Consider the following 27,708-nt stretch of genomic DNA (forward strand, 5'->3'; position numbering starts at 1 on the left):
ATGCGAGTCTTGTCACTGAAGTAGTATTAATGAGTGGATTATCAACTTTTTAGCCTTTACCGTTCAATAAAGCGCCGGAAATATGGACAACCTGAATGGCACCTGTTGTGGGTTACATGCACCACCTCCACCTCCTCTACTCAGTTTTTATTAATGTCAACAGTTTCAGCCTGGCTCTCTCTCTCACTCTCTCCCTCTCCCCCACAGATTAACCTAGTGGTGCCAGTCAGCACCAGCACAGGGGCGGTCCAGGTTTAATGTTTAAGCTCTTACTCCCCCCTCACTTCTCCACACACATTGGCCAGTGGCCCTGCGTGTGCGGAACTGAACATCTAACACCAGTAGGTGAGTCACCTGAGAGACTGAAGAGGGTGAGCTGTGTGGGCCTGCTGGACACGGCAGCCATTTTACACTAGGTATCAGTTCCTGGTTCCTCACAAGCAGCCACTTCTGACCACAGAGACAAGTCAGGGTCAAACCGGTAAGAAAAGTTGTTGCTTCTGAGATTATTTTACAGTCTTACAACCACATATGGTGTTTGTTATTAATGTGTTCCCACTTGGATGTGATGTGACAGTTTCATGGCTGTGTGTTAAGAGCTTGTGCAGCAGCCTGCTGTGAGTCACAGCGCAGCTTAAACTCCTCTGTTATTAGTCGAGCCTGAGCTACACTCGTCATGTTGCGCTCCCTCTCTGAGTTGTTCCACTGTGGCAGAGTCGGGTGTCGTTCTCACATGTGTGCTTTGTTTTGATATGAAAGCCACAGATCACAGTTAAAGGTGAACTTTGTAGTTTTAAATCGGAAGAGGAAGTTCTTCACTTCACTTTGTTTTATGACTTAACAAACTAAATAAGCAAACTATTCATTTTCATGACTGAGCAAACAAACTGACCTTAAAGGACAACACAGCTTCATAATGTTTTACTTGGCGGACTACTATATTTGGCGAACCCTGCCAGCTTTCTAGCTTCAAACAGTGTTCTGGGACCTTATTTTCCTCTGAGAACAGCTTGTTTATTCAGTCATGGAAAAAATAAATATTTCTGAGTTTGTATTACTACCTCATTAATACCTCAATAATACCGTAAATATTAAAATTCTAAGTTTGAAGCTGCAGGTGTGTTTTATGAATGTTTTTGCTTCCGTTCCAGAGACTTCCTCAACTAATTACCTTCACGCTAATTAACATTAATGGTGTATAATCTGCCACCAGTCAAAGGTAAATCCAAACAAAGAGGAGGCAGCATATCACAACAGTAACCGCTGACTGCTGCTAACTATAGCTGCCGTTAGCTAGTTAGCTCAGTTAGCCGTGCAGGTATCGATCCAGACTGGGAGTTCAGAGTGTTATTACAAGGCAGGACAGGCTGACATTAGCGATGCTAACTTCAGTAGATAACTCCGTAACACAATACAGGGACATCTCTGACATAACGTCAAAACTGTTATTTCTCCACAGTCTGTTGATGATCATTTGTACATTTAAGTCTGCATCATATTTTAATTGTGATGGATCATACAACTCGATCAAGTTTAAAGCTTCTGTAATCAATATTTTTATTTTATAATGACCTAATCAAATGACTTCATAAAGAGGTCACGCACGGGCACCTTGTATTAACGTGTGATCTGTATGTAGACACATTATCTGTATAATGACAAATGATCTGCATTTACAGGTGGTTTTGATCTACGTGCTTATTATATCTATTCTGATTGTACTGAGATCGGTTCTCAATATCCAAACTAGTCCCGCAGTGCATGCAGATATGTCAGTATACATGGGTAATCCAACTGAACGCTCCCTGCACAGCACCAAGGCAGACACAGTTAGTCTCTAGCAGGATGGTGAATACATTGGATTTACATAAACATGACATGATGAGAATAAATGTTGCAATAAGTTTTGTTCATTTGCTAACAAGTTCGCCTTTGCAGCTTTGCAACAAGTGATATCATGTCAACTTTTGTTTTGTCGGCTTGTTTCTGTGTCCAAGTGGCCCAAAAATCAGCTCATGCCAGTTTGACGTGTCAGAGATGGACCAGTACATAAAATACATCTAAAAGCAACAGGTCTTGGGTTAAAAATGTGAAGTTTGCAGATTTGTAGTGTAGGAACTATAATCTTGCAACCACACAGGTTTTGGCCTACAAGATTAGACTGCTGTCATTATTTCATGTTGTCTTTTAAGGAAGTTTAAAGCTCATAAATCTGATTTTGATTTTAATCAAATGTGAAACTGTGAGCTGCTCATGTTCAGGTGTTTTAATTAAACATTTTAAAGCATTTAATTATGATATATATGCTTGTCTGGGTGTTCTACATAACTAATAATTAATCTTTGTGCCCCTCCCCACAGTTTTGCCACTCCATGCCTCATAAGGATTGTGTGATTACTTCTTTTTCAATGAATCACCATAATCATCCAGCAGCATGAAAAGCTGGAGCAGGAAACTCAAGAGACAAGAGCCGGACGGCGTGGTTGGGTCCTCCACTGGTGAGAGGAACTCCATCAGTGATCCACCAGTGCCTGTGTGGGTTACTCACACACCCACACCCGATAATATCACAGATGCCGGTGATACTAACTCCACAGGCCACACATCCAGCACTCCACCTTATGAGGAGAAAGGGAGCATGAAGGACAGGCTGAAGTCCCTTCTCCCTCAGTCATGGGGCAGCATCCTCCATAAATGGACAAAGGAAAGTGACAGTTTTAATGATGGCAGCAACAGAAGCATCCCGATCCTTCCTAATGGGACCAGGGTGAGCCCTCCTGTGAGTCCCATAGTGGAGCGCAGGAACTGGACTGAATCACTGGGCGACTCCAGCCAGAACTCCCATAGGCCTTTGTTAAGGGAGTGTGATGATCTGTTCGATCTGGCCCCGCGAGAGGAATCTCTCCTGACCAGCATCCACCCTGCAGAGTACTACGCCGAGAAGCTTGAAGTCTATAATCAGAAGTACTCTTATCTGAAGTCCTGGCCGGGCCTGCTCAGACTTCTCGCCGGACTTCAGCTCCTCTTTGGGGGCATGGTCTTTGCCTGTGTCATCGCCTACATCCAGAAAGACAGTGAGTGGTCCAACAGCTACGGACTTTATAACGGTGCGTATAACAACGGTCTGGGCCTGTCTGGGTACAGCTACAGAGGTCCTATGACTCCCTTTATCCTGGCAGTAGCTGGAGTCACCTGGATTCTAACCTTTGCTCTCCTGGTGATGGGAATGACTATGTATTATCGCACCATCCTCCTTGACTCCCCCTGGTGGCCTCTGACAGAGGCCTTCATCAACGTGATCATGTTCCTGCTCTACATGGCGGCAGGGATCGTCTACCTGAACGACTTGAACCGCGGGGGGCTGTGCTTCACGACAATAGGCGTTAACCCCATCATGGCCAATCTGTGTCGTGTTGACGGGGGCCAGATGGCAGGAACCGCTTTCATCTTCATCAACATGGCGATGTATCTGGGAAGCTTCCTGGTGTGTCTGAAGATGTGGAGGCACGAGGCCACGCGAAGGGAGAGAGAGTACTTTGAGAACCAGGTACAGTTCATTAGTCTGATGGAAGTGCTCCTCGTCAATACAGCACAGAGCTATGGTTGAATTTACGATATAAAACCTTTACAAAAAAGTGCGAACTTACCCTTTAAAGTGTTGTCACTTTCACAGGTTTTGTTCTCAGCTGCTGGAAATATCTATCCCCTCTCATGTGTGGCTCATTTTCTTCTGTCTGCGCTGCTCTGTCACACACTCTCTCCTAAGGTGTGAGACGAGACTGTTGAAGCAAAGTTCAGGCTTCGCTCTCTCTTTTCTCGCCTCGTTTTAAGAACGTGTGACGGATCAAAAGCCACATTTATTGGTGGCAAGAGTGAGTGATAGTATTACTGATTGCAAATGATCCGACAACAGTGGCAGATCAGATCCAGTGAGATTTAAAGTCAGTCAAGTCGACAATCTGCATCGAGCGTGCCATTTGTCAGTATTGATATGTCAGCGGTTTCTGCTGGCTGATGGCCACAGCAGTCAACAAGGATTCATCCCAGAGCTGTGAAATGTGTTTTTCTCAACACCTCTTTGTATAAATGTTAAAGGTGAAGCAGACGTTCTTTTTCTGCTTCCACATGTATGATATTTTCTCAATGCATGTCAAATAATGAGAAAAATGTTTGTTTATGGGGCCATGGTTAATACTACCAATGAGATATAGCTTTAAAAGTGTCAATATTAGTATTATATTGTACAGATATTGAATGATGAGGCGCAAAGTTGCATGCAGGTAAATACAGGTAACCCTGCTGCCTCCTGTGGTATTTTCAGTGAGTTTCATTTTGAATAGACAGCACCGGGTAACTGACAGTAGCTAATAAAGATATACCAATTTAAAAATCTGTGATGTCATCACTATGTAAACTCGTGGGCCGAGCAGGAACTCGCAGAGTGATGGCCGGTGGGGGAAACTCTGCTGAGCATAGTAAACCCGGAAGCTAGAAAAAAACGCCATCTTTGCGTCAGGTATCTAGGCCTTCTATACAAATCTATGATCCTGGGTTTAGCACCACCCAAGGTGAACGTGATTGGTTTAAAGAAATACAAAAGACCTCTATAACAGAATGAGATCTGGCTACTAAATTGGCATTTGATTCTGTTTAACTAGCACAACATGCCCATGAAGCGATCCAGTACACATCCAACACAATATTATATCGGACGCATCAGCATTAGACCAGACATCTGTTACTGTTGTGCCAGATGTTGGCTAAAAGTGACAAAATCAGACATGTTAATATCAAAACTTATATCTAACAACATAAATCCCCACAGATGGCTGAGATACACTCACACTGCATGAGGACACCTGCATGCTCAGTACAACATACTAAAATGAGCACATTAAAAACAGACATGCTGTTGTTGTCATGCTCCAAGCACTCGTGATTGTTACCTTCAGCAGCTACCAAGCTTATTACTGCTTTCAAAAAGAGTCCATGTTATCGAGCGTCACAGCCACCACCTACGGCTGAGAAACAGCACGGTCAGCTAATGTGTTTGATGTCAAAAGAAAGACCAGGAGTGAACATAATAACTCCATCTCCCAGCCGAGGGAATGCATCGTCAGGGGCTTAGCAGAGAGAGCGGGGCAGTTTTTCCCCCGGCTGTGCTTTTTCTTAAAAAATCTCTCCGACACGTATTTTGCTTGAAGGCCTCTTAGAAAGCTCCTTGTGCTGATGTCACAGGGATGCAAACATACTTGTGTGTAATAGTACTTTCATTCTTGTGGTTCATATTTTCTGAACAATACTTTTTCTCTTTTACCTTCAGCCCCGGGAGGAATTTCACCAGTCCATCCCGCTAACCAATCAAAAAGTAAAGCGCATATCGTTCAGGGATGAGGTGGATAAGTCTCCACGTAAAGACTACACCAAACAACACGCGCCCGAGGTCCATAAGAACACAGTCAGTCTGAACAGAACCACGGCGTCTGAATACACCCCCAAAGTACACGTCATCGCAGACTACATCATGTGAGTGAACATTCAAACTGTGCATGTGAAGGAGTTTTGACCAAGCAAAATAAAAAAAAATCATCTTACTAACTTTCCCTGAAATCCTTCCATACAGAAAGTATCCAGAGATCAGCTGTGTGGAAGAAAGGGAAAAGTACAAAGCTGTTTTCAATGACCAGTTTCAGGAGTACAAGGACCTCCACAGAGACATCAGCACCACCCTCACCAAGTTCAGAGAGCTGGACGACGCGATGGCTCGACTCCTCAGAGATGGAAAAAGCCAAAAGGTGAGACGGATGCAGGACAAGCTTTTTTATATTTAGTGATATTTAGTGAAAATCACTGAGGTATCATTCTATTTGTCTCCTAGGAACGGCAGAGGATTCAGCACATTTTGAAGAAGTATCAGGAGAAGAAGAGCGTAAGTCAAAGTGTGACACTGATCTCATCTGTGTTGTAATGTTGTCTAAGCACCCTGCCAATATTTGCTTTTTTTAATAATCCACTCATGCAAATAGCATTGCTTCCATCATAAAATGTGGGCACCTCTGGAAATATTAATTTAATGTTGTGTTTTCACAGGACCCTGCCTTCCTGGAGAAGAAGGAACGCTGTGACTATTTAAAAGCCAAATTAAGTCACATCAAGAACAGAATCCGCATTTTTGATCAGGAGATGATGGCGAGTGGTCAGACATGAAGACGACCACGGAGAAATGTCGACAGCGCCCGATTACGTTTTTCTGATTGGTTCTTTTTTTGTTATATTTCATTGAATATATTGTATTTTCAGCACAAAAACATTTTTCTGTCTGTATTGAATGAATTGATTCATCAACGTGAGGTTAGAGGGACATGACACCTGGTTTAAAACACACCTGAGCCACAACATTATACATTATAAGGGCTACATGGTTCACTCCGTTTGAGCAGCTTTCATTACGTGTCATGTTTCATTTTTTTACTATTCATGTCATTTATGTCAACGCTGAGGAACAACATGTTGATTCAGTGTATGTTTTAAATTAAAGTTCTGCTGATTTGTAAATTTTTTTTTACAAAACAAATCTGTAAATGTTTATATGATGTGCTTATATACATGCTGTTTCTTATTTGCACTGCCATTTGTGTTTTCTTTCCAACTTCTTTTTAAATCTTTGTTGATGGCTGGTTTAACTGACTGCCACATGGGAGCCTTGTTTGGTTTTTAACAACATCATTTGAATTTCCTCTACGGGGATCAATAAAGGCACATATTACCTCATCGTACCGTATCTTATCTCAGCTAATCCCTGATTTTTATTGTCCCTTAGCTTTGAAATCTATAATAGTACTTCAGAAAAAGTACCTTTCCTCTAACATCAGGTGCAGTATATAAGAAAGTGTTACTGTTAATCAAAAACTCTGTCAAGCCCAGTAAGCAGACAGTACAAAACTGTGTTACTGAACCTTTTATCCTGGTCCCAAACTGTTGTTGAAAACACTTTGTGTAATAGAAAAAGCACAAATGTCGTATACAATCACTTTCTGGGTTTGACTGTTGTGAATGGTGTCAGTCCTCTGGTGTAATTTTAGACGAATCCAAAAACATGTTGTTAAGTGACACAATTTACCCTTTCAGGAAACCACAGGAGGACTCAACATAAATCCTCTATGACTGAGCAAAAAACACAATTCTTATATAAAATCTATTCTATATTGTATATGAAAAAAAAGTATTTAAAAAAAAAAAGTTTAATTGTACACAGACAACAGATTTGTTGATTTATCCGACACCTTTTTACAAACGGATAGAAAACATCTTGGTAATGTGGCGACATAATAACAGTCCGTGTTGTTCTTCTTCTGGAGTCAGCTGCTATTTGGCCAAACTCCCAAACATTAGCTAACTTGCGGTGTCCCTCCAGCTATAAAATCACTTGTGCGTGCTTCATCATTAGTTTCTGTACACTGACTTGTTTTTCTGTTCTGATACAACCGTGACCTCACCTCACTTACATCAGTGTCTATAAGATCACATCATGAAAGTGTTTTTCTATTGTGTGGACAGTGCTGCTGGTCCTTTTGTTGTCATTTGGATATTTTTGTATGGCAGTCATAAAGACAGTGGTGTCTGCTGCAGACTGACAGCTGCTGTGAAGTGATCTGGACTCAGGTAAAGTGAAGCCACAGTTATACTGTTTAATCAGCTGTACTCTGGACGGTACTGGTTTAAACTATTTATTTGACTATTATATAGGATTATAACACTTTATAATGACTGTGATTAATAACCGTGGTGAATTTATGGTTAATTAAACTTTAGTTAATTTTCACTGTAAACAAGCAATGAAATGTTTCGTAAACCATTTATCGAGCAATTATAAAGGTTTATAATCATTAACTTTATCATGGCCTTCCAGAGAATATTTAAAGGTGAACTACACACTATTCATTAACCATTTACAAAGTATTATGAACATCATTTGCAACTTGACAATAAACAATCGCTTAATAAATGGTTTATAAAGCATTTCATTGTTTGTTAACAGTAAAATAATAATCAAGTAAAAGTTATTTAACTATCATTTTAACGTTTATTAATGATGGTTATTATATGGTGATACCAACTATAGAGATACTTACTGGTTTACTGGTTTTAAACTCAAAATTTTTCATATTTACATATTTACAGAACCGACGCTCTAAACATGATGTGATGAGGCGTCGAGCATGCAAAGTAAATATCCAAAGATGGAGTATGCAAAGACACACAGAGATATCTCGTGGGGATGTTGGTTTATTTTATGTTGCAGAACCATGAAGGAATAATTAAAGGAGCACTATGTAGTTCTGGAGAAAACATTCAAACTCAGAAACTTAATATTTACAGTATTAGTGAGGTCATAAAACACACTCAGAAATATTTATCATTCCAAAAACTGAATAAACAAGTTGGTCTCAGAGGAAGATAAGGTCCCCAGAACACTGTTTGAAGCTAGATAGGTGGCAGGGTCCGCCACATACAAACAAAGAAACACAGTGTGAAGTTGTGTTGTCCTTTAAGATCAGTTTGTTTATTCAGTTTGTTTAGGCATAAAACATTTCTCTTCTGATTAAAATGTCTTCCCCAAAACTACACAGTGCACCTTTAAACAATTTATCGATCATATTAAACATATTTTTTTGATCCTCTCATCAAACAATCAATCATTTACTTCCAGCTGTGATCCTCTGTAATAAAGTTGCCTCACTGTATGAACGCCTCGCTTTACATTATGTGTCTGCAGCGTTCATAATAATGACTCATAAACTTATTATGACCACGAAGCTGTGAGTCATCATCGTTGCGGTGTGTCAGAGGCTGACCTGTCTCAGAGTTCAGCCTGTTGATGCGCAGTCTTTAATGTTTCATGTGGAGGAGGCTGCAGCCAATCACAGCGCACGTTGGAGCCGTCAGTCAGCAGGTGAGCTGCGGCCTCAGACACTCCGCCGCTCCTCGGGGCCCACAGGGACTCACGCTGCTCCGTAGGTTTCATTTACGGGCTTTTTGGTCGGGAAGACGCGTCCAAGATGGAAGATGACGCTGTTTATGACCGTCGGTGAGGTTTAAAGCGGACAGTGTGCGGTGAGAGAGCAGCTCACATGGATGACCGGCTGCAGAGTTGAAGAAAGTTTTCTTTAGTGTCCGGGTGAGTTTGGAAGTCTACTGCAGCATTTCACTGTAAGATCAATATTTCATGTTGTATTTGTTGGATCATTTGACCTGTTGTGTTTGGAAAGACATTAAAAAAATGACTTTCACCATTTTTTTAATGACTTGGCAATTCGTTTTGACCAATTAAAGTGGTCAGATGTCATGTCCGTGTGTTAGTTTGTGTGGTTGGATGTGTACCAGCATGGATGATTGTGTATAGATGAGTTCAGGTGCAGAAAAGAATGAGGAAAGTTAAATAAAAAGAAAAGAAAAGAAGAAGTTATTATTGTTTTGCTTCTCTTCCTCTCTCAAAAGTCACTTCAACTCTGCAATCGATCAGAAAAAACCCAAAACTCTTCTGCCACAGCTGGCTGGACTCATTTAGTAGCTCCCCCTTCACTCAGTGGGCACAGGTCAGAAACACGCCTGTGGTTCTCCCCCCTGCAGTAAAACACCCTGCATGGCTGCCCCGGCTCGCCTCTCATCTGCTGCCTGTCTGAATTATTGAAGCCTGTTCCTCTGGAGTGATGAAGTGTGGGTCAGCGACACCGGAGAGAGGGTTCAGGGTTGGACCGAGGTGAATGAAGGGCAGAGAGGAGCAGCAGAGACGGATTAGAATAAGCCTAGTTACATTAGAATAGAAAAAAGTGCTCAAAGGCCTGAGAGCAGGCGTTCAGAGTAAAGATATTTCATTTTCTGTATCACACTTTCAATTTCAAGAGTCAATTTACTCATCGAAGCATCACTCCAGCACACAGGTTTCAACTTGCCAGCTTCCAAGCTATTTTTAGTGCTGATCACGGATGTGGGGACTAAAGAAAAACAAGGCTATAACATATGCCGAATTTACAAGAAGGCCCAAATGATTAAGAATTTGTCAGAAACAGTGCTTCACAAAGTTTATAAAGTTTCTATAACTTAACAACTCTCAAAATTGAGCAATTTTTTAAGGGAGTCTGGATAATTTCTCTCCCTCTTCATCTCCTTGCTGTTGTTGACTGTTTTTGACTGTAGTTGACGTGGCTGCTTTGACCTGTAATATGTTGGTGTTCAAGTTTGCCGTCTGCTTGTAAATTGTTGCAAATTATTGTTTACACTGATCACATACATGTTATTCTGGCCATTCAAATTAATACAAAAATATGAATGTCATGCACCGTTTACTGTGACGTCATTGTATCGACTGACCCTTCAGCACCTCGACCTGTTATTGACTTCTCACATCCCTCGTGCAGATTCATGTATAAGTGTTATGATGACGTGTAACATGCTTTAACCAGGACTGATTTAGTCTTATTTTTCTTCCCTCTTCCAGGTAACACCCTCTCCACCATGTACGAGCCTCGGTACTACGATAGCCCCCCTGTGTACAGCCCCCCAGTGTACAGCCCGCCTTACAGCACCACCTCCCAAGCCTTCTACCCCCCAAGGAGCGTTCACTCCCCTCAGAGCCAGTATGTCCCCTACACCCCTAACGCCCCTGCAGACTCTTACTACATGGAGGAGAAGCCTCAACACTTCTACCGCTGGTTCTCTCCTCCCGGCTTCGTCAAAACCTTCCAAGGAGCCACAGTACTCATGTGTTTCGTCATCTTCGCCTGCGTAGCTTCAACCTTGGTGTGGGACATGAATGGATTTGGGTACGGGGGCTACGGTGTTGGGGTTGGAGGGGGCGCCACAGGGGCGGAGTTTGGATATTATGGAGGCAGCTACGGCTACGGTAGCTCCTACATGACGCCACAGTCTGCCAAGGCGGCCATGATTTCAATGGCGGCCATTAACTTCCTGCTTTCACTGGGGTTCCTGGTGGCGAGTTTCTCACGGTCACGGCTCATGCGAGGATGCACCTTCTACCTCACCGTGTTCATTTGTGATATAATCTTAGCCGTCCTGCAGGTCAGTGTCACCACACATACGACGTCCCGTCTTGTAATACCACTTTGTACCTCAAGAGGCGATAGTCCGATAATTGTACTCTGCAGAATATTCAAAATGATATGTAAAGTTTAAATGAGGACTTGAATCCAACAGTTCAACACTGGAGGGAAATAACATGAGCTGAAAGTGTCTGAAAGCTGTTCAGAGCTGCAGAGTTTAGCGTTGACTCTCCGTGAGATCAGTGGTGCTAGAACTTGTTTTACATGACAGGGAGACGTTTCATTAAATGTTAATATCAAAACATTGCTTTTCCTGCAGCTCTAAACTTGTAATTACAGTTTCTGTGCTATTACGGCAGCAGAAACACGCTGTAAACAAAACACATAAAGAAGAAGAAGATCGCCTATTTCTATATAGTTATTATAGTTATTCTTAACGCTTGTATCTGCTCTACTGTTCTTGGTAATTCTGAGGTAAGTCGGAGTATGAACTAGTATCTGCTGAAGTGTGACAGTTAAGAGAATAGTCTTTTGGTTTTTCATCATTTAAAGATAATGAAGGCATTTAAATTATTTCTGTCTCTTCTTTGACTTCAAGGGCATCATAGACATCATCTTTGTGATCGGGGTGAACCCGATGTCTCAGAGCTCACAGAGCATGCTCTACAACCCCATGCTGATGATGTGCCAGAACATCCAGGGCAGCCCCAGCCTCAGCGGGAGCGTGGGGGCTGGTTTCCCCGGGGGGTTCCCTTTGTACAATCAATACCTGCACCACTACTGCTACATGGACCCCGAGGAGGTTAGTAGGATTATTCTATCGTATTTTTTTATTCTCTTCTATTTTATCTTATTCTGATCTATAATTCACTCTCCTCCTCAGGCGGTTGCGTTAGTGTTGGGGCTGATGGTGGTGTTGGCCCTGTCCCTGTCTGCTTACTACGCCTACAAGACCCGCAGCAAGATTTGGCGCCACGGCAAAGCCAACATCTACTGGGATGAGCCGCTGGTCAGGCCTTCAGAAGGGCAGGATGTACAGGACTGGGTGAGTTTCATTATTTTTTGATTACATTTTATATACAGTAAGTCTACAAAGACCTGTGGTTTATGTTTATTTCTGCTCCTACGGCCTGATAAAGAAGCGAAAGCCTGAGTGACTCCACTGTTTACAATCTCATGTTTGCTCTTTTCATCTTACCGCATGTATAAAGTTCAGGGCCGTTACCTTTACTGCAAACACATTGTTAAGTTTCTCACTTCTTCACAGTGTCCCTCAGGTTTCACTGACATTACCTGCTGCTGCTGACTCAGATAACGCTGCTCTTTATCTTCGGCACACCCAGGTTTCACCCTGACTGATCATTAACCAGACCAGTCATCACAGTTTAGTTAATGATAACAACAGGAACCGTATAAAAATGGGTGACAAGCAACATTATAGGATTTCCTGTGAAAGGAAACGGGTCAGGAGACCTCTTTAGAGTAATCCACCTAGTGTTAAGAGCGAGGTTTCAAGTTTCAGTTTGTTTGATCAGTTATCATTACACGCATTGCTTTTACTGCACACAGTCATCATCGCATGCTCACCGACGCAGCAGGAAGATGTTGTGAAAGATTAAAATTACCAAAGCAGCTACAAGTTGGATGTCAAGATTTTACTGTCAGACATTTACTTCTAAAATGTATTTTCTTTAGCACAGAACTATCAAGGTTTGAAGCAAATTTTATCATATAGTTCAACAAATAAACATATTAATAAACCTTCCACAGCAATGGGGATTACACCCAAAGGTTTTGCTCTGAACTCTCAGCTTGACAGATTCTTATACCGTACAAACAAAAGATTTTACAAGTGTAGCACATTTATGCATCTGCATTCAAAATGTTCTGTCTTGCAGCAATTTGGCAGTTGGCTTTTCCCCCCCTGTGGTCATGATGTGGGTTAGATAAGCTATTGTTTATGCACTGTAGCTCACCACATACAGTTTGCAAACCCTAGTCACAACATTTGTGACATTATATTACATAAATTATCATTCAGGGCACAAATAAATGTGTAATGTTATACCAGTGTAGGAATAACATCTACAGACCTGTAGATTGAGGCTGTTCTTAAATCATCATCAACAACATTGACAGGGCTGATCATGTCAAAATAACAAAATAATTTAAAGAGCGACAGCTTTGGTCGATTGTTCAAACTACGTATGTTTGTGTCGAGTAAACAAGTTGGTTCACGAGTCCAAGTTGTTGTGATACTGTTGCACTGTAGATGGATATGAGGGGTACAAAGTGTCCAACTTGTATCGTCTATGTGTTTTATTTATCTGTTTATGTATTTATTTGGATCCCCATAAGCCACTACCAAGGAGAAGCTATTCTTCCTGGGGTCCACACAATTAAAAGATTACATCATAATACTATATAAAACAATCAAAAAGCACAACGGAACAATAAAAAGTAAAAAAAAAAGAAAAAAAAAAGATTTATTTAACAACAATAAAGCTACTAATGACAACAACAATGACACCAGTACCCACATTATGTCTATAGTCATTAACACATTTGATAGAGCTTAAAAAAGCTCAGTGAAATGTATTGTATTGATCATATTGTCAGATATTATGTACCAAAATCTATTTAAGAGGGGCTGGCGTTCTGTTCCATTAGATATTATTTTAAACTCCTCCTTTAAAAACACTTCTACTACTTATTTGTAATGTCTGATGGTTAATTATTACATATTTTCGTCCCTCTGTACATGACAGTACGTTGCCTTGCATTTGTTTGTGAGACAGGAAGTGAAAAACGCCCTCTTGATGCATACCCATTAATAATTAATGTTATTATTGGCTGTCACTTATATATGAAAGTTGATGGTACACAACATTCAGGTTTGAAATAATGAAATATTTCTCATAAATCAGATAAATCACTGTCCTGTCCCTCATCACTGACCAGCCTAAGGTCCATTTGTTACCGCTCCTCACAGCTTGTAGTCTGATTGTGGGGATCCATCTTTTGGAGGCCTGAAGAGGTGAAAGTATACAGTGTAGAAAATTCTTAAACAATATACATGATTTTGTTGAGAGCCACAGTCCCAGACCATCAGTGCACCAGCCTTTAGCAGGTGCTGCAGAGCCCCATGAAAGCTGTGCAGTTTGTACTTCACAGCAGGAGCCTCATGTGGCATTTAGCAGTGATTAATGTACTACAGTAGCAGTGTACTATGAACGCACCATGTCCACCATGACTCATTATTGAAAAGGAAGTAACATATTCAATCAGTTTATCCAGCGAGGCCTTGGCCTACATTCTGTCTGGTGCTGCAGAGTGTGTGTAGGGAGCCTCTTCATCGAGATGCAGGCCCCTATTCTGGGGCACACTTGTGTTGCAGTGAAGATGCTTGCCTTGCAGGGAGGCATATATAATGTATGTGGCATGTATAATGTATAAAAAGGGTTGAGTTGCCTCAGAGTTGCTGTGTGAATCCCTACAGAGTGTGGTGGCGCTAAATGATTCAGTATGCGAAGGGACTGCTACACACCGCTGCAGATTAGACTCCTGGCAAAGAAGTCATTTCCTTGTGTTTTGTGCTACATTTCTATTTAACAGAACTGGAAAAGAGTGGTAACTGAGGGAAGAGAATGTAGGATAACGCAATTAAAGCAAACACTGAATAATGCTTGAGAGTTGTATGTTGACTGCATCAAAAGGGATTGTCCAATTAATAATTATCAACAAGGGCAACTGCCCCAAAGTGGAAGAGGAGAGCAGAACCAACGCTCTCAATATGATGTGATGAGGCGTCAAGCGTGCAGCTCCTCCTGACAGAGTAAATATCCAAAGATGGAGTATGCAAAAACACACAGACATGTCTCATGGAGATGTTGGGTTATTTTATGTTGCAGAACCATGAAGGACTAATTAAAGGAGCACTATGTAGTTTTGGAGAAGACATTCAAACTCAGAATTTTCATATTTACAATATTACTGAGGTAATAATACAAACTCAGAAATATTTATTTTTTCCATCAGTGAATAAACAAGCTGTTCTCAGAGGAAAATAAGTTCCCACAACACTGTTTGAAGCTAGAAAGGTGGCAGGGTCCGCCACATATAAACACAGTAAAACAGTATGAAATTGTGTTGTCCTTTAAGGTCAGTTTGTCTATCGATTAAATCAATTAAAGGTGCCATATGTAAGAATTGGCCACCTGTCAAAGGTCACTCACAAAAATGGGGCGCAGCATATCGCCAGAGTAAACGCTAACTGCTGCTAACTGTAGCTTTAGTTTGCCAGTTAGCCCAGTAAACCGTGCAGATATTAGTGAACTTGGAGCGGTATTATGACACAGGATGGGCTGCGGCGAGCTGGTTAGCATGCTAACGCCAATAGCTATCTGTGCAACAAAATACATAGACGTCTTTGACACATCAAACCTGTCATTTCTTTGAAGGTGCAATATGTAAGAATTTTAAGAAATAATGGTTTAAACATTATGTCACAGGCGTCTATGTTTTGTGATAAAGAGATATTTACTGAAGTCAACCAGGAACCGGCTTGAAAACCTCTTGAGCAGTCCAAAGCTTCTGTGTCCAGCTAGCTGCATGGCTATCTGAGCTATCTAGCTAACAGTAGCCACAGTGGATGGATATATAAAAAGAATACAGTTAGCAGTTATGCTGAACATTTGCAAGCTACCAGCTTGTTAAATGTGGCACCTTGGGCTTCAGAAAATTGTGCTTTTCCCCAATATATTTGCATCTTTTGGATATCAAATCATCAAGAAAGTAATCAGCAAATTAAGCTATAATGAAATGTTATTATCGGCTCCAGACTTTGAAATGAATAATAGATACACAAGTCTCCCTCTCGCCATCTTTCGAGCCCTCAGAGCACCTTGTCTCAGTTTTAGGATTCCATCTTTAGCAGACAGTGTCAGTTTCACAAATACTGACTGGACTGAACAGCACAGGTATTAAAAACACTTGAATTTCACAATGCAGCGGCTCTTACAGCACCTTTTTACTGCAGTGGATCAGATTCCCAGTAGAGGATCATCCTCCAACTCCACATTCATGATATCTATTTCCCCGGCTGCTTTTTCCAGACGTTCACATCAGCTCACTGGATCCTACGCTGCGATCCAGAAATAGGCCAAAGACTAGAAGTTATTAATTATGCATCACACACTATGACATGATACATAATGCAGTTTTAGTGTTTGGTATAATTTGACGATGCTTTCTTTACATAATGCTTTTATTTTATAATGCTATATTTACATTCTGTTTCTGTGGTTGTAACACTGCTGTGATGTGCTGTAGGTGTTTGATAAGAACATATTTCCGTCTGAAAAACAAAAGAAGCACCGCGCTCTGCTGCATGTTCGCTTGATAGTTCAGGAAGATGGAACAGCGGAAATGTTTGTTCCACTGATTTCACTCCTGTCTCAACCTTTCTCTGTGTTCCAGATAACAGGACAGGCACACACTCGTCCAGCGGTAACATGCATTTCATGTCAGACACAGTTCAGAAAATTGGTTTTGTGCGTTTCCTTCCAATTAAGTGGCTCTGATAGTTGTTGAAAGAATGGACTTGGAGTGTGACAAGGACTTCTGCTCTCTGGGGCTGACGGATGTTACAAGCTTCTTTTCATTTTACTGCAGCGTGTCACACTACGACCAAGTGTGTGTGTGTGTGTGTGTGTGTCTGGCTGCATGCGAACATGTCTGGCAGTGACACAGCTTCTCTTATCCAAGTGTTGTTGAACACTGTGCTGTGTGTAGAGAACTCTCCAGTTTTGTACTTCACCGATTATGTGACAGATTGAGTTCAGAAAAGCTTATTTTCTTTCCAGCATAAAAAATGCATTTGATTCCACTTGAGGACTTTCTCATATATGTCACGATGCATAATATGGCATTTTGTTTCAGAATACTGAAGGACATACGGATGAAAAATGTTCTGTTATTGTTGTTTTTCTTTAATGAAGAGATTCTGATTCCAGTTTCCCGATATTATCTCAGGTGAACCATGTTGGAGAGGCACGCAGCACCCAGCAGGCACCAACTGTTGTTGTATCGGAGAGAGCAGCGCCTGACCTGAGGGCAGAGAACAGCGTGGTCTCCTATGGCAACGGGACTGTCAGCATCCACAGTGATGGGAATTATAAAAGCAACAGGTGAGTGATGGTCAGAATGAGTTACGAACTGATCTTAAAGGACAACACAATTTCATACTGTTTTACTTTGTTTATATTTGGCGGACCCTGCCACCTTTCTAGCTTCAAGCAGAGTTCTGAGCTTGTTTAATTCTGAGTTTGAATTTCTTCTCCAAAACTACATAATGCCCCTTTAATGCCTATTGATGGCCACTCTTACAACAAGGATTACATAATAACGAAAAGACACATTTGTGATGATGTATGGTTTTATACTGGAAGAAATGGAACAATGGACTAAAATCAGATTAGAGCAACATGATGTAGAAATTGGCATTTTGTGCAATTTAGTGCCCCCTACATTATAACAATGTTGCATGTTGAAAACTTGTATGTTGAAGTAAACATGTATGTAACGCTGTGATCCTACCCTCTCACTGAAGTTACATAGTGCAGCAACAAGTGATGGGGGGCGGAGACACCTTTCACCTTATTACAGGACACTGTACCATGAAAATGATTTTGAGGCTTTTATTTTAAGGTAAAGAAGTTACATAATGTTGCTTTGAATTGGATAATTTCAGTCTTGGTCTGATCAAATTGATTAAATTGTTTCAATGATAGAAAAGCATTTTCAAGGAAATGTTATGATTTACAGTTGCTCGCTCTGTCTCAGATCCTTAGACAGGATCCTGACTGTAAGACCAGGTCACCTTTAGCGTTACCCTTTGTGTGAGGATTTGAGGTCGCGCTCATGAAGTGCTTTGAAGCTAATCAGGTAAAGGTAAAACTTAAACAGGTCTGATATGATCTTCGCAGCAGCTCTGTTTTTTGGTAGCTGAAGTTGTGACATTTTCGAGATGCTCCTCAACTGACAAAAACATGATTGAGCAACTTGTGTAACTTGTTTTTCAAATGAAAGGTACTTGTCAAATATTACACCCAGGTCTCTGGCTCACATTTGTAGAAGAGCCAGTGTGTTTCTGTAAAACTATGACAGACTTTAGATCACCAATAATGAGTTTTTCATGTAGCTGGACAACATTTCGGGAGACCCTGCACTTTATTCCTGACAGAGAAGATAACTAATAAAAATTGCTGTCTTCACTGGTTTTTAATTTGGCATTTCATCCACATGACAACAGAACTGAAGTATAAATGTACTGTATATGTCTCAGTGGCAGCATGTACACACAGAACTACACTGGGCCGAGGATGGAGCCTTGGAGAGCACCACAGGTCAGAGGGGCCACAGAAGAAGAGGCATCATGGAGCACTACCGAAAAATAAATAAGATTTAAAGCAGTCTAAAGTGGCATCTCTGAAGTCCACTAATAAATAGTGTGATGGGAACTGTTCTTTATCCAGAAAAAACTCCCCACCACCATCAGTCCGACCAAAAGTAGATTTCTTTCAAAGAGTCAATTAATCTCACATAGATGTTAAAGTGATTATTGCTAAAATATTGTTGATTGATTTTTTTTTATTATTATTTTTGGTACTGTGTATTTGTAAGTATTGTTTTGTCTTCAGGCTACTATTGTCTATTGTTTCAAATGTACAGTCATTTTAATTACTTCTAATCTATATAAATAGCTTGTTTGCCTGTTCCTGTTTTATTGATTTGTGTGGTGATACATTGTTTTGTATCAATTTGTTTTGCTTTGTTTTTTATTTTTGTGTTGACCCCAGGAATGCAACCACTTTGTGGAAGCTAATGGGGACACAAATAAAGAATAATGATTGAGCTTTGAAGTATTCATTTGTTAGACTCACTCTGCTAGCGGCGTGGCTGTACAGATGGTACTGTCTGCATTTGGTTGGTCGATCCACCACTTTGGTCCTGACAGCTACTGGATGATTGCCTGACCTTTTCAGCGCCACCATGATGTTGACATTGATGCAAAAAAGTATCTTAGGAACTTTGGTTGAATCGCTATGAAAAATTGCTTTGGGACATCCAGCACTTTATGTTTGAGAGACAAATTAATAGCTGCTGAAAATGTCAATCTTCACTGGGTTTTAATGGGACATACATTCGGTACTGAAGTTTGTGTTTATGCATAAGATATCTCAATGGCAGCATGTACATGCAGAACAACAGGGGGCCGGGGATGGAGCCTTGGGGAACACCACAGGTCAGCGGGAACACAGAAGAAAAGGCATCACAGACAACTCCTAAAAAAGTTCAATAAGATTTAAACCAGTCTACAGCAGTTGAGTTAGTACGATGAGAGCTGTTCTTTATAGAGCTTCCTCTACCTGAATTATATCCCAGCACTAACATCCGACAGAACAGAAGCAGATTCTCAACTAAATTGATGAATCTTGCCTAAAATTTAAACAGAAGTGATCTTTTTTTAAGACAGACTGGTGGTGTGGCTCTATGATCCCCTGACTTTTTCTCTGGCACCATCATGAGGTTGACATTTGTGGCTTTAAATAAAAATTCCCAACATCTGGATTGTTGGTACATTTTGGTTCAGACTGATACGTCCAATTAGGATAAATTGTAAAAACTTCATCCATGAACTTTTCATGTAGCGCCACCAGCAGATAAATACTTTAAAATCTTCCACTACCCTTTTTTATGAACCATTAGCTGCAATAGCTTTGCATTTTTATTTATTTATTTTAATCATGTCCAGTTCATTTTTTATTTCTGCTGCTATGAAGCTACAACATACCAGTTGGTAGATTTTTTATTTATTATATATGTTTGTATCAACACAATTATCACTGTAAGTTCAGTAAACTGACTTCAAACTGATTTCATCTTTAATCATCTTTGTGTAGCCTAAAGCTTAATATTGTGAGAGGGTATGTGAAAAGTGCGCCACACCAAATACTTGAAAACTCATAGTACTTATTTAGAAATATTTAGTCCAGACCTGAGTACACTGAGGCAACATAACACTCAAACCTCCCAGCACTATTAGCAATTCATGACAACAAATAGGTGATCCAACAGTTTAAACTCTGATAAATCCCACATAAATGAATGCAGCTGTAGACGTTGAAGTAATCTAATTTTTGTGTCTTTCCACAGTGTCTCTGCTGACAAGAACAGTCGTCGGGGGGCTGAGCCTCTGTACCAGAACAGCAGGGTGGCTGCTGGCTCCAGCAGCTCCTCAGACGAGACCGACAGCTTCAGGAAACCTCCTCCTCATCGTGTGGAGAGGGAACAGAGGAAGGACCGACAGCCCAGGCCCGCTGCTCAGGAGATGATGGAGTCCCAGTATGAAACTGGTTACACCACTGGAGACACTGGCAACGAGCTGGACCGAGACCACACAGATTACCTCTACAGGTTGGCCACTACTCTGCTGCCTGCTAAGAATGCAATCATGCTGTTGTGAGAAAGTATTTAGGCAAGGAAAGTTTTTTTGTGTGGAATATTTCCTGCACAATACGTTTCAAGCATCAAACAAAAAAGGAAATACAACAAAAGGGAAGCACGGCTAACTGAACTAACTAGCTAATGGCAGAGAGACCGTTAGCGGTTACTCTGGTGATATGCTGCACCATATTTACTCTGAGTGTGAATTCGACAGGAGGACAATTCTTACATATTGCACCTTTAAGGCAGAAAAATGCTCAAATTTAAAGATGTTGAATATCACTAAACTGGTGGCTACCAGCAGCTCAAAGCATGAAAAATCTGCATCAGTGTCAGTTTTGAACAACCCTTTGGTTGCACCCAAATGAAAGTGTTTAAAAGCAATATGAGAAAAGCCTTACTTCCTTCAGGCTTAACTTTTTCTAATTAATCACAGCATTAATGGAGAGAATGTGCCATGACCTGAAACAGACAGTATTTCAGAAGAAAATGCTGTAATACTACAAAAATTGGCTGCATTTTCCTCAAGGCAAGTTGGCCAACTGTTAAAAATGATTATAATTTCATACTGGCAAGAAGACTGATTTTTTTTTTCTGTTTTTGTCACAGCCTCAATTTTAGTTTAATAATCAATTCATGTCTTCATCTTAATGTCCCACTCCAGGCTGTACCCAGAGATAATCTCCGACGAGCAGCGCCACCAGTACAAGAAGGAGTTTGACTCCGATCTGGCCCGTTATAAGAGCCTTTGTGCCGAGATGGATGAAATCAGTGACCAGATGCACAAGCTGAGCCGAGAGCTGGACACATTGGACGAGGGCTCCATGAAGTACCAGGTAGGGACACAAAAAAAGAGTGCAGAGTGGAAAAATTTGGGGCTGACTGCCAGGAGAATATACAGTCATAGCTGCGCCTTTTAATTATAGCTAACAGCTTAGTTCATTCTCAGTAGGAGTCTATTGGACCGCCACAGACACAAAGTAGAAGAGATGAGCCACTTTGTGCTACAAATTCAGAATCGACTTGTATTGCTTCTGCTATTTACTTATTATTTTGTTTTTTTTCAGGGTGTCGCGGATGAGTATAACAGACTCAAAGACCTGAAAAGGGTAAGTGGAATCAGATCAGTGGTATTGAAATGTGAAATTAAAGGAGTATTTTAATTTTGGGGAGTATATTCATTCACTATTTTTGCTGAGAGGTAGACAAGACCATTGGTAGCCTGTCACTCTCATGTGTGAATGGTCAAATATAAAGCTATCCACCTTCTTCCTCCCATGATACATTGTGAATACCAAATTATGGGCGCGACTTCCAGCATGTCCTATTACTTAACTGGAACTGGGGTTTTCCATGGTCACAGACGCTAATCCTCGTTCTTACAGTGATTGGAACAGCGTATTATTCATTCATGAAGATCTAGGTGCAACCTTATCGAGTGAATACTACTAACAATATTATTATTGCTTAGGCAACTTAGCTAACACTTCTAAAACCTTGAAAGTGCCAGTGTCAGTTATTATTGTGAATACTTTTTTACTTTAGCTTGTTCTGCCGAGCACCGGAAACATTAGCCGTAATCATTTCCCTAGTGACCTCCACAGAAGACTCGTGGATAGCAAACAGTCAGTTAGCTTAGCTTAGCATAAAGACTGTAAGCAAGGGGAAACAGCTAGCTTGGCTCCGTCTAACGGTAAGATTTCTTGGCCAGGTGCAATGACTTCCTTGAGTCTCAGCTGTTACCTAGCAACCTCATGATAATTCAATTGCAAAATTTTGTCAAAGCAAAGCTCGCTGTTTCTACCTGCTTCCAGTCTTTATGCTAGGCTAGGCTAACTGTCTTCTTGCTGTAGCTTTAGATAGTGGTATTGATTTTCTTCTCTAAATGTCTGCTAAAAAAAGTGACAAAGCAAATTGCTCAAATGTTAAACCATAACTAGTAATGCTACTCCTGCTAAGAAACATCTGATGTCAGTTGTTTTAATTTCTCTTTCTTCCAGACACCAGACTATCAAACGAAGAAGAAACAGTGCAAAGAACTTCGGCAAAAACTTTTCCACATCAAACGTCTGGTGAAAATCTTTGACCAAGGTCTTTGTTAGTGTGTCTTTATTATCTGTCCAAATGGTCGGGGATGGACACTGACAGGATGTGACCTGGCTAAAGTAACAAGGATTTATCCTCCATTTACTCCTCAGTTTTACTGCTTTGCTGTAGTATAACAGCCCGTACCAACATAGTCCTCATACTGGCCTTCCAGGCATTGAACCTAAACTGTCTTTGACCCAAAAGTTTACAACTTCTGGATTACTTTTACAGCTGTCACAGTAGATTAGTGTTAGGATAGAGCGGCTGATAGACTTCCTCTGTGTGGTTGTGCTATAACTTGCTTGACAATGATTATTGACAAAATTAGCTGAATCTTGTGGTTAATTTTACTTTACATTTCAGTGGCAGTTTGAATTTATTTAAGTGTTTAAAGGTGCAATATGTAAGAATTGGCCACCTGTCGAATTCATACTGAAAACAGATATGTTACGACCCGGCTCAAACGGCCGCAATAAAAGGAGACACGGGTGTATGCTTAACAAAAAGAACCAATTTATTGTCCAACTTATAATAAGCCAAATCAAAACTTCAATAATTGGTGAGGTGTGAGTTTTCAGCGGAGTCAGTAGTGTGGGTGCAGATGTTGACTGAGTGAAAATGTGATGAGGTGTGAGATGCGTTAAAGAAAAACGGAGTAACTGCTAACTGCTGCTAACTGAAGCTGCTGTTAGCTAGTTAGCTCAGTTCGCCCTGCAACCAGTAGTCCAGACTGGGAGCTCAGAGCACCAAGAGAGTGCTGGTGTTTACACCACAAGCACAGAAGCTTTGGACATGGACGGAACGTGGCTAGCTAGTTAGCATGCTAACTTCAGTGGATATCTCTGCAAAACAGGAAATCAACGTCAAAACTGTTATTTCTTCACATTCTGTTAATAATTTAAGATAAGTTTTGAATGTTTTGAATGTCAAATTGGCCCTTTAATTGTTGTAGTATCGGAAGTAATGTATGCAATTGGGTATGTTTTTTATACAGAGATGATGTCATGACTGGATAAGGAGATTATTTGAATAAAACATGTTAAAACACCACATGAATTCACTTTCATTAATACCCATTTATGGTACATGTTGCAGTGTTTATTTGGCATTCTTCATACAGATGTAATTACAACACTTTTTTCAAGTAGTTTGAAAAAACAAAAACATAACAAAAGACACATCGTCATCTTTTGATTCTTTTAATAACGTTGCCATACACATGAAATTTTAAAAACTCAGTAACACAAAGATAAGAAAACATTAATAGTATATTTATCTTTTTTTTCCATCGATGACATGATCGTGTGAGTTGTTGCCTAAGAGAAAAGTATCCGAACAACTTGCAGACGGCCCAGTGGTAGATCAAGAAGCAGAGTTACACCTTGTTTTCATGATTAAATGCTGAAATATGTTGCATCATTTCTTTTTGATTTTTGTAAACTCGCCTCTTGAAATACACTTGTGAGGTAAATCCTGGTGGACCAACAATCAGGGCCCATCTTCTTTAAACTTGTCAAAGATATTGTGTGTTTTGGCATTGAATATCCTCCAAGTGCAGTTTTTCCACCAGATTTTCACCCATTACAGTATCATCTCACACTCTTAGAGATGAGAGCACGAGCATCTGTGTCATATCAGCTGCAATGGCATGAAGGTAAGCTTTCTTTTTTGACATCTGAACAGATGAAAGAGGTATTTTCATGTAAATACATATAGAAAAAAAACATTTAGGAGCTAACAGTGAAAGCAATACTTCAATGTTTAAATGAACCTTGAATTACATAATGTAAAAGAATGAAACTTAGCAGAGATCCAAAACAACATTTGAACATGCAAAAAGACAAAATTGGCCTCAATATATATACACACAACTCAATACATCAAGGGATCATCACTCCCAGAAAACAGCACTGATCGACGTAAACTGGTATTTAACTGGTGGTATTGGTTTTAAACTCATCACCGACTATACTTAGTGAGATAATTCTTATCGTCGTGGATTGCTTGTTTTGCTAGAACCAGAGTTGACGTCAGCCAGCCTTTCCTCAACAATAAAAAAAAGCTCAATCCAAACAACGTTTAAAATGCTTAGTAGCTGAATTCACCATATTCAGTCAGTCAAAACTCATACTGAAAAACACAAGTGAACAAAATCACTTTGGGGGGATCTGTTCTTAAAAAGATACAAGACGAATGTTTGCAATGCTCAGAAGACTCATTTCATATTTCATGTCGCTGTCCCAAATTCATATTGAATAACAAGGCAGTTGTCAAAAAGAAGGCGGTTTCTGGTGAACAACATTTACAGAGGTTTGTGTTTAGGAAATATCAGACTAAAGCATTCTGATGTCTAGTGAGGTATTAGTCCGTTCTCTTCTTTTTCTTCTTCAACTACAGCAACAGTGAGCCCTGTGGATGAATGTAAATGCATTGTTCACCTGATGGCCACAAGAGTCTGTTCATCTCTTTCTCTCTGCTTCGTGTATTAATTATTCTTTTTAAAAACCATCTCTAAAGGATGATATGATAGACTTTGGTGATTTTTCCTTGGTTTTATTTTGCTTTCTGTTCCATTTGATCAGTTTCATTGCTTCTTGCTCAGTGTCGAGCGAAGTTCAAAGCGGTGAATTCAGAATTATATCTTCAACAGCGAGGCCTGTATCGTGTCTTATATTCAGTCCACCGCACTTCCACAGCTTCCTCATGCTTCAGATTGTTTATTATCATCATGATACTCTTTTATAATGTCATCACTTGTGTGGATATAAAGGTCACTGTATCACAAATGGTGAGCCATGAAAAATGAGCCCAGTGTGGGAAAAACTGCTCTGCTGACTTTCATTGGCGGGACAGTTTTGTCCTCTAGATGTATTTGTAGCAGGGTGCTGCTGCCCTCTACATGAAACTGTGGCGTCTTTAGCCACTATGGCATGTGGGTGGTGACATGACTGGCTGTGGTGGCCATATCGGAGCCCAGCATGAGGAGCTGGTCTCTGGCCTGAGACCTGGCACCAGAACCGAGTGGGCTGGCAACAAGACAGATCCATCCTGGCACCGGCTCCTCTCTTCTCTGTTGGCCCGCATGGAGACAGAGGGCTCATTTCATGAGGGGGAATAGAGCGGTTACAGTACAGTACATATGACGGCCAGCTGGCACTGCAGTTTCATAACCACACAGATGGAAAGTGATGAGTCAAGAGGTTTCCTGTGGGTCCTTGTCGTCACTAATACCAGACGGAGACCTCGTCCGTCAGGGGGCTACTGTCCTGGGACATACGGCCAGCTGATTGAGCTTCCGGAGAGCTGCATGTCACGGATCAGCGTCTCGATGGGTGTCTTTCCTACCAGGCGCATGAAGAAGAGCTGCGAGATGAGGTTGGCGGGAACAGCACGCAGGGCGGGCAGGCGCAGGAGCAGGCGTCCAAAGCGCTGAGGCTGACTTGGGTACTGCATCCTCTCGTACTCCGTCAGGGCCACCTGAGCCTTCTCCTGCAGAGACTCCACGTGGACTGGGTCTGTTAGACCACAGGCGTCTGAGAGGGAGGGAGGAGGAGGTAGTTACTTAATAGTGTGGGCAGGTTACATAAAGAGTCGTGATGAGCTGAGTGGAAGGTTGAAATCCCAGCAGATAATGTGATAAAATGCCCCTGAGGGGAACACATACAAATATAGTGCCTCATCATGTCTGCACTTTAAGAAAATATGTATCATTTAAAACCTGAAAACCCTCAGCTCAGCTTTAAAAAAACAGCAGAATACGGCCTTTTACTTGAAGTTTCATTTGGAGGCTTTTGGAAGAGGCATTCCCACTCAGCAATTTGTATAAGGAAGCCACTTAAAAAGTCTTACAAGTCTTAAACTGCACAGTGCTGCATAATGATCAGTGACAGCACTGAATTATGCATCATGAAGTGCATTAATGCATTTTCATTAATAAGCCAGGAGATGGTGCCATAGTAGGTAAATTCACAGATGAAGGTCGAAACTTATCTGCAGTTCTCTTCTTCTCTCTAAACTGGAAATGTCCAGCTTAAATATGAAGTTTACAAGAATTTCAGTTTTTCAACGGTCACACTTATGTGGGCCTGTCATGAGCTTTTAGACTCTTAATCATTGTTTCAACCCATGGCTATCTATAAGAGTGAACCCCAACAATTTTGCACATGAAGATCAGTTTACTTGTCATGTTTAGTCCTACTGTAGGAGCTTTGTCAACTCTAAAAGAATAACCCTGACCACGTCATGTTGATGTCATAAGGATTATCTTGGTTTAGGCTCTGAGAGTGCAATATATTATTTAACAGTAAGCTTGCGTTAAAAAATACAGGTGTGGAGAAATATTTGTGTTTTTCCTTGGTAGGGTTGAGATGCTTTATGGGGAATGTAGGATCAAGGGATTCTGGAGATTGACCCAATACAGACTAATGCTGCGTTCAAGACAACTCGTAACTCGAACATTTCTGACCTCCTGCTACAAAAAGTACAATGTAACACCACTTAATTCACACTTGTGAACTCAGGGCAAATCCATCTACCTCGACTACATGAGGGAGCAGTTATCAGACGTCACACAACAACATTAGCACCCATGGGAGGGGGTAGGATGTATTTGTAGAAGACAGTATTTCTATTAGGCGACTAAATGAAATATTTAGACATGTTTCGAAGTAGAAAAGTGGAGTAAAATAAAATGTACGATGGCGTCTGTCACCCTGTGTTAGTTTTCCGTCTTCTATTTCGGTTACAATGCAACAAGGCTGCACTGCTGAGCGTGCACTTGTGTCTACACTCGCCAGATAGACGTCGTTTTGTGGAGGCTGGGAATGTTAGAAATTCCAACCTCCAGCACTGACTGGAACGCAGCATAAAAGACAGAAAACCTGAGCCACTGCTGTACTCAGTTTGATCATTCCTTTTTAATCTGTCTCTCACAAGTCCAGCACTTGTATCACTGAACAATGGACCTTTAAAAGTGGCTGCCTGCGGTGTTTCCGCACTGCAGTATACTGTGTCACCATAACAGCAAATAAAGCAACAATCACCTGGTGAGAAG

At 40.9% G+C, this 27,708-nt stretch overlaps 3 protein-coding genes across 3 annotated transcripts in view; 2 read left to right on the top strand and 1 right to left on the bottom strand.

Annotated features, from left to right (window-relative positions):
• The first annotated feature begins 413 nt into the window (after positions 1–413).
• Positions 414–6,771, top strand: LOC311267143 (MARVEL domain-containing protein 2-like). Its single transcript, XM_084370009.1, has 6 exons — positions 414–481; positions 2,361–3,547; positions 5,324–5,526; positions 5,624–5,795; positions 5,879–5,929; positions 6,091–6,771. The coding sequence occupies exons 2-6, from the start codon at positions 2,435–2,437 to the stop codon at positions 6,205–6,207; spliced, it is 1,656 nt and encodes a 551-aa protein (XP_084226135.1). The 5' UTR covers positions 414–481; positions 2,361–2,434; the 3' UTR covers positions 6,208–6,771.
• Positions 6,772–9,139: 2,368 nt separating this feature from the next.
• On the top strand, positions 9,140–24,480 carry LOC311266962 (occludin-like). Its single transcript, XM_084369707.1, has 9 exons — positions 9,140–9,178; positions 10,499–11,079; positions 11,659–11,862; positions 11,944–12,105; positions 17,094–17,248; positions 20,277–20,537; positions 21,232–21,403; positions 21,635–21,676; positions 22,568–24,480. The coding sequence occupies exons 2-9, from the start codon at positions 10,516–10,518 to the stop codon at positions 22,667–22,669; spliced, it is 1,662 nt and encodes a 553-aa protein (XP_084225833.1). The 5' UTR covers positions 9,140–9,178; positions 10,499–10,515; the 3' UTR covers positions 22,670–24,480.
• LOC311266066 (nuclear receptor subfamily 2 group F member 6-like) overlaps positions 23,839–27,708 on the bottom strand; it is a 10,461-nt gene continuing 6,591 nt past the window's right edge. The window contains exon 4 of the mRNA XM_084368250.1: positions 23,839–26,188. Within this exon, the coding sequence (XP_084224376.1) occupies positions 25,914–26,188 (275 nt within the window). The 3' untranslated portion in view covers positions 23,839–25,913. The remainder of the gene's footprint in view (positions 26,189–27,708) is intronic.

Source organism: Pagrus pagrus (assembly GCF_965226575.1).
Source record: "Pagrus pagrus genome assembly, chromosome: 12".
NCBI classification, from domain to species: Eukaryota; Metazoa; Chordata; class Actinopteri; order Spariformes; family Sparidae; genus Pagrus; species Pagrus pagrus.